Below are 7739 nucleotides of genomic sequence, written 5' to 3'. Positions count from 1 at the left end.
TCCTGGTTTAGATCCTCGAAAATTTAGAACGTCTTATAATTATATAGCACTTTACAATATACAAAGCACGTTGGCATACATCATCACATTTAATCTTTGTTTTGTAGGGGGATGGGCATTCATGCATTATAAAGGAGAAAGCTAAAACTCAAGAGTTTAAATAACTTGCTTCATCAAGGCCACAGAGTCACATACCCAGGTTCTGACTCCAAACTGCACACTCTTTACATGAAACCACCCTCTCTCCCCTGAATTACTGCTAGGGAAAGACTTGGAAACTGGAAAGAACTTGTGAATACTGAAAGCAAGTCAGACTGTCTTCTGATACAAATGTCATTCCAGGTGCATTCATGTAATTAGAGTCATCAAGTACTAAAAATACTAAATTTGTAATAAATTTGAGGGAAAAGCCTTAAAGGAGGATATGACAATCATAGGAAAGGCATTTTGAAATACATACAGTGCACTGATATGCATTTTTCTTAAGGTATGTTAGAGCTGAACCTACTCAATTTAATATATGCAAAATAAAATGAGCAATTGCCACATTTATCTTACTCTCTCATGAGATTAGTGTTAACAAATTGTTCCATATTAACAACATGTATGTGAGTAAAAATGCAATAGCTGGGCACGCTGGCTCACACCTGTAATCCCAGCACTTTGAGAGGCTGAGGCAGGCAGATCACAAAGTCAGGAGTTTAAGACCAGCCTGCCCAACATGGTGAAACTCAGTCTCTACTAAAAATACAAAAAATTGGCCGGGCGTCGTGGCGGGTGCCTTTAGTCTCAGCTGCTCAGGAGGCTGAGGCAGGAGAATCACTTGAACCCAGGAGGCGGAGGTTGCAGTGAGCCGAGATCATGCCACTGCACTCCAGCTGGGGTGACAGTGAGAGACTCCGTCTCAAAAAAAAAGAAATGCAATTATACCTTCCTCATGCTAAATATTCCATAAATATGGTTCTAAATGGACTTAATACTAAAAAAATTGGTAAAATAAATGATACTAATTTAACTATAGAGCTTGACCAAAACAAACAAAAAAATATATATTCAAAGAAAGCCTAGGTGCTTCTTCCTAGTTTGCAAGTCCAGCTTAATCTAAATGGTAATCATGATTCTTGAAATATGGCTTAGCTTTAGGGACTCATTTAAAATACATGATATGAGGCACCATCCTTTTTATTTTAGATTTATTCTACAATATACCTTCAGATATAATTTTAGACTTATAAATGGTAGGAGGATATCCTGAAATCACTGCAAGCAAAGAAGGAAGATATAAAATCATCAGTTGGGTGCCTGCTATTTTAGGTACTTTCACTTCCTAAAGTGCTCAAAATGAGCTTGTGAAGTATTTTCCTCAGTCATTTTACAGATGAGGAAGCTGAGGCTCAGGGCTACTACGAATTTACCCAATGTCACATAGCTGAAATTCAGACCTAAACTAGGTTACCTTCAAAACCTGAACTCTTTCCCACTGCCCCATGTAGAATCCCAGGAACATCAAGATCACTGACTGTTACCTCATAAAAACTCATTTTAAGAACTGAACTTTTATCTTTATTTGGTGGCTGGCACTTTGTAATTGTAATTCTGCCCTCACTATAAAACTTCAATGAGGACATTTTCTCCACAGCTTTTCATTTCTCCTCTCAAGAAAGTGAACTGAAGCACCTAGATTTAAGTGAATTTTTCAAGTATGTCTGCAAAAACATGTACAGAGAGGTAAAACTTGCTTTTTGATTCAGATAATTGCACTAATCAAACGCAAAATGACTATTTACAGCAGAACTCTGTATAAAACTAGTTAATCTTGACCCTATCCACAATAATTAGTCATTGAGGGTCCTTATTCTAATAAGTGGAGGTGAAAACGCCCATTATTTCAGGCTTTAAGTCAACTAGCTTTCTAATATTGATTTATGGTATCATTAAGACTGTCACAGTAGTCAAACAGGTTCTGCCACTTGTTTTATCAGTCACGTTTACTTTTTGGAAGTGACAGATTATAAGTGCCCTAAAGAGAAGGACTTTGCCTTGTATAACTATCTTCCCTAGGGCCTCAAGCTTAGTGTTTGGCACAGAGTAGGTATGTAGTGGCACCTGCTGAATATGCTGCTTACTCAGTAACTTTGTCAAATCAATGCACGTATGTTCAAGATTGGTTCCACAGCACAGTCTCAAGGGCACTGGAAATGTGAGGATATGCTATACCACTACGTTGGCTATGAGGGGAACCTGCTGGCACCAGGGAGAAGTGCAGATTTAGCCTTTAACAAGAGACAAGAGTAAGTTAATAGTAGGCACTAATGTAATTCCGAGGATCTAAACATTTAACTAAAAACTGACAGAGATAAACAAAAACTGCCACTAACAGACATCATGAAACTTTTTTTTCTTTTACATGGTTCCATAATGTAGTGCAATACCTTTCATTGTTTTGCAGAGGGTAATGCCAGCACTCCTGCAGGACTGGCACTGCAGTTTAAATTTCAGGTCCAGTAAAGACATGAAATAAATAATTGTGTGGAAGTGACACTGTGGCTTCCTTCTCTTCTGTCTGTAAACACAGACTGGTTTTCTGGGAAGAGGGAAGAAGGTTGCTTCTGCTTTATTTTCACATCTGTAATTTTAATATGCCTTTAAAAAATCCAGGTTATGGAAAACCATAAAGACAGAAGAAACATTAGGAGATGCTTATTCACATTGTAAAGGGATAAATTCTCCATAGGGTTTCATTAAATACTGAACTCCCCTAAGTCAGTGAATTTGGGACTTGATTTAAATGCAGCTTTTCAGGAATACATTTCTTATGTAAAGTGAGGTGCACCCATATATTCATCTCAACTCTCCTCCAAGGACAATCCAGCATTTTGCTTCCATTCACAGGACAGGGGAAACAGTTAGTACTTATTAAAGAAGTCAGCGGCCCCTCTTGGACTGCCCTCCTCATCTATCTCAGGAGCCAAGGCTGTGAGGAATCCAAACAACAAAGACCCACCTGCAGCCACAGTCCTTCTACTCTCCACCAACAAGTCTCCTTCTACAACCAGAAATTTGCTTCACCTCCGTCCAGAAAAATGTGAATCGGGAACAGTGTGTATGAGATTTGGAGGCTGCACTGGCCACAAATCCGGCCTATGGCAGACGGGGAAATTCAGAGAAACCGCCTCAACGGCTTCTCGCAGCTAAGCTATTTCATTTCTGCACTGGTTACAAGGTGAAGAAGAACCCCCTCCTTCACCCCTAAACAATGATGCTCATCAACAGCAAAGGGGGCCCAACTGCTAGCTGTGCAAAAAATATGGAAACCGGGCCCCCATCTCTGTGCGGAGTAATGTTCATTGGTAAAATCGCCTTTTTCCCATAGAGCAAAAATAGGTGTTTGAAGAACTTACTCCCATGATTCGGCAGTCAAGGAGATGCACAGTAGAGGATCAAAAAGCTGACAACTTGACCTCCCCTGGGTCACTTCCAGGGAAGGGCGGCTTCACCGCTCAAACCAGCTGGCCAAGTTGCGTATGCTCTTGGGCCGGTCCCCAGCCCTCTGGACAGCCTGGCAGACCCGGCACCAAGGCTCGTCCCAGAAGGAGGTGATGTGGACAGCGTACCTCCGGCGCCAGTGGAAGTAGCGGCGATAGACCGCGGGGTTGCGGTCTAGGAAAAGCAGGTACGAGGCCAGGGAGGAGGCACTTGGGAAGTCGTCCACATGGATGAAGGCGCTGCGGGGCATGAAGCGCTCGTAGTTGGCACGGTCGGGGCCCAACACCACCGGCACTGCCCCAGCGAGCAACGCGTTGCGCCAGAGCTTCTCGGTGATATAATCCAGGTGCTGCGAGTTCTCGAAAGCCAGGTAGAACTTGTAGCGGGCCACTGTGTGCAGGAGCCCAATTTCGGGCACCGGCTGCCCGGGCCCGCCCCGGCCGAATACGTCCACAGCCACGTGTTGGCTCAGCTGGTGGTAGTAGCGGACCCGGGCCTGGCGCTCGTCCCAGTGGCTCACCACCCATGCCACTAGCCCCTGTTTCCGCGACAGTAGCGGGGCCAGGCCTGACGGCTGGTCGCTGGGGTGGCTCCTGGGGTAGAGGTAGCCATAAGGCACGAAGATGTCCGAGTCTGCCCTGTAGGAGAGCGTCCAGTTGAAGAGGTTACTTGCCAGGTTTCGCAGCCCTGGGGAGTGCGAGGGCGACTCGAAGTTCATCCAAACCCAGCGCTGGCCTGGGGGCCTGGGGCTGGAGGTTGCCAGGGCTTCTGCCGCCGCCGCTGCCTCCTCGTCGTCCAACACTCGCAGTTCCACCTCCTCGGCACTGCGCGCCTGGACGCCCCAGGGCGGGGGCCAGTCGGGGGGTCCGTTCACAAGGTCGCGGTGGTGGAAAAGCACGGCCTGAGCCTCTCCGTAGGACGCGCGGTCGGTGAGCAAGCGGCAGCCGCTAATGTTGAAGCGCAGCCGGCAATCGGGGGGCGGCCTCGCGGCATTGCCGCGCCCCCCGAAGGGCTCCCACCACAGCAGCACGCCCACCGGTCGCGGCGGGGTTGGCGACGCCCAGGGCAGAGGCGGCAGCTGCCCCCAGCAGGCATAGGTGATCAGCGCCGTACACATCAAGCCGGCGGCTGCCAGCGCCCAGACGGTCCAAGGCAGACCCCGGCCTCGGCGCCACCCGCGCCGCCCGCCCGCCGCCGCCGCCGCCGCCGCCGCCGCCGGTGAACCCCACGGCGCCCCCATGGCGAGAACCGGCAGAGCTGCCTCCGCTCGCCACGCGTCCGTAGGCGTGGAGGAGCGGCACCGGCTCTCATGCTGCAGCTGCGATTCCAGCCGTCGCTGCAGCTTGCCGCTGACCCGGGAATGGAAGGGGGCGGTCCCGGAATCCAACCGCAGGCCCAGCCCCGCTCCTCCCAAGTGCCGGGCGGGGCGAGCCGCCAGGGCAAGGTGAGCTGGCCAGGACGCCCAACCGGGCGCCGACCGTCCCTTTCCTCCACTGCGCCCGGGGCCCAGCCAGCCCGACCAGGCCCCAGGAGCCTCCTGCGGCGCCTCCGCCCACTCCTCCCAGCCCGCGCCCGAGGGCTCCCGGGCCGCGCCCCACAGGCGCCTCATCCACTACTCCTATTCTCTCTCAGCTGATCTGGTTTCCCTCTGCGCGCGCCCACCGCCCCGCCCCTCGCTCACGGTGGCCCGAACCCTCGCCTTCCAGAGGGAAGGCCCGGTTCATCCCTGGGAAGGTACAGGGGGCTCGAGACCTTCCAAAGCAGCTGCCGCGCAGGAGCAGGCGCTGGAACAGACGGAAGGCGGACCCGGCGCCGCAGGACGGAGGATCCGCGTCGGCTTCCTGCCGTTGGGCCTAGCCACCCGCCAGCGACGCCCGCCGGAGGGAGGGCTTGAGGGAGGGAGGGAGTCAAGAGGCCGGGGGAATGTGCGAGGAGAGGCTCGGCCACCGCGTCGGTGGCCAGGACCCTCGTGGCCCGCCGAGATGGGCGGATTGTGGAAGGCAGCCCCCAGCGGCGCGCCTTCAGAGTCTGTGCCATTTCGTGAAACTTAAGCTTTCAATATGAGTGCTCATAAGAACATTCCCTTGGCCTGCCAGCCTAGTAAAGGATAGAGAACAAAATGTTTTCTTAGCAATCAAAACATGTTCTTTCCTTTGGTTCCCTAAACAATAAGTCTGACTTACCGGCTCATAGTAGTATTGCTTGTACCAAGACGCACAGGGACTCATAAACCAAAGATGAAGATGTGGCCGCCCGAGGCCCTGTCGTCAAGGAATTTATTGTCCGTTCAGTGAGATGGCTGAATGAGCATCACTATTAATTTTGCCAAGCATTTAAACAATGTCTGCAACCCATGAAAGTTATGTAAAATACTTTGATGATAAAAATGATGACGAAGATAAATATTCGAGCACCCAAGTTAAGGCTTTGGAAGAGGAGGCAGTTTTAAGAGAAGTTTTAGTAGATCACAACTGTGCATCAGTGGAGTCCCACTGATATTAGGGGAGAGATACAGTGCTGGGAATGGGGCAATCCTGTCAGGTGTTTTTGATGTTATGCCTACAGAAAATAAATTTGGGTTAGCCATATGAATTTATTACTAAGAATGTTTTCATTAAAAATCAAGTATAGGCCGGGCACGGTGTCTCACGCCTATAGTCCCAGCACTTTGGGAAGCCGAGGCAGGCGGATCCCAAGGTCAGGAGATCGAGACCATCCTCACTAACACGGTGAAACCCCGTCTCTGACAAAAATACAAAAAATTAGCCGGATGTGGTGGCGGGCGCCTGTAGTCCCAGCTACTCGGGAAGCTGAGGCAGGAAAATGGCGTCAACCCAGGAGGCGGAGCTTGCAATGAGCTGAGATCGCGCCACTGCACCCCAGCAGCCTGGGCAACAAAGCGAGACTCCGTCTCAAAAAAAAAAAAAAAGAAAGAAAAGAAAAAAATCAAGTATAGAGAGTAAAAGCTTCTATAAAAGTGGCTTCAAGTGGCTCTTTCTGCAGGGCCACTGCCTCAGTTTGGAGGCTAGATGGAGGGTGTTAGGTGTTCTGGCTAGGCCCATCAACCTAGTGACGTTTCCTCCTACACAGTAAAACCTTTCATAATGCTTCGGGGGTTTTTTTGTTTGTTTGAAAAACAGAAATTAGAAATCAAATATTTTATTTGAAATTAGACATTTCAGTGAGTTTTCCACTCTTACTTTTAATTAAAAGAAAAAGCTATAAATGCACAAATAACTTGTTTCAACCAAATAAAGGAAAAAGTGTATTGGCTTCTCTTTTTATGCAGTTCAGGAATCCAGGCATTTATTCACGTTCTTCTCCCACTTCAGTTAAATGAGACATCACAGATAGAGCCTAACATTTTGTCTGGCACATGGCCGGTAGGCATTTGGGAAATACTACCCTCCTTGATTGCTTCCTTCCTCCACTCCCGTTTTTCTCTTAAGCCTCTGAATGTTCCAATTAAGCCATCTTTTTACCTGAAGAATGCCCGAGGTCTCGTGCATATCAATTTTCTTTGTGCCCTCTTACCTCGGTAGGGTTGAGACCACAAACTGCCCCTACAGTACCCTTATTTGGTGTGGGAGGAGCAGATACTAGGCAGTAAGGTGTGGCTGGATCAATGGAAACCAGTCATGACTTCGCAGACTGCTGGTTGAAGATCATACGTGATCATTGTGCATCTCATACATGCACAACATTCACAGGGGACTGGATTGTTGTTCTTTTAAAAGAGCCATTGGTAGAGTAGTGGGGAAGGAAAGGGAGGAAAGGAGTTATGGGAAATTAATAAATTTGCTCACTTATTTATTTAACAAATTGGGAAACAAATGGAAAACACTGTTGCTACCTTCAAAAATCTACGAAAGAAACAGATAGTGGAGAGGTAAGGGATCATGGAAGGCTTTGAGAAGCTGGCTCCTGCAATAATTAGAAATCATGACAATGCAGAGGAAGAGGGCTGAGGTGTTAGTTCCCACAGAGGGAGCAGCACTGCAGAGGCCAGGGAGGGAAGACTGGGACAGTAGGCGAGGAATTACTAGGGAATAGTTTGGCAAAGGAGTTGGGGTTTATCCTGCAGGCTGTCAAGAAAGTCCTTAGAAGGCTTTAACAAAGGAAGGAAGCGATATTCATTTTTAAAACAAATTCTTATTGTTATTATGTATGAGGAGGGTGACTATATGGATGGGGACATGGAGGGGGTCTGCGAAATGCTGACTGTGTTTGTTAATGTAGGCTCTGGTTAATGG

At 48.5% G+C, this 7739-nt stretch overlaps 1 protein-coding gene across 1 annotated transcript; it reads right to left on the bottom strand.

The window, feature by feature from the left end:
* Window positions 1-934: 934 nt before the first annotated feature.
* Window positions 935-5299, bottom strand: LOC115893520 (alpha-(1,3)-fucosyltransferase 4). The gene has a single exon (XM_030917600.1). It carries the CDS (start codon window positions 5093-5095, stop codon window positions 3494-3496), a length of 1602 nt encoding a protein of 533 aa, XP_030773460.1. The 5' UTR covers window positions 5096-5299; the 3' UTR covers window positions 935-3493.
* Between the last annotated feature and the right edge of the window lie 2440 nt (window positions 5300-7739).

Source organism: Rhinopithecus roxellana, chromosome 15 (assembly GCF_007565055.1).
Source record: "Rhinopithecus roxellana isolate Shanxi Qingling chromosome 15, ASM756505v1, whole genome shotgun sequence".
Taxonomy (NCBI): domain Eukaryota; kingdom Metazoa; phylum Chordata; class Mammalia; order Primates; family Cercopithecidae; genus Rhinopithecus; species Rhinopithecus roxellana.
Note: the sequence above shows the minus strand (reverse complement) of the source record. Positions and strands in the feature narration are given on the sequence as shown.

What these genes read in the sequence shown, in the direction of transcription:
- LOC115893520 (XM_030917600.1), bottom strand. Translation starts at nt 5,095, where the DNA reads ATGAGGCGCCTGTGGGGCGCGGCCCGGGAGCCCTCGGGCGCGGGCTGG.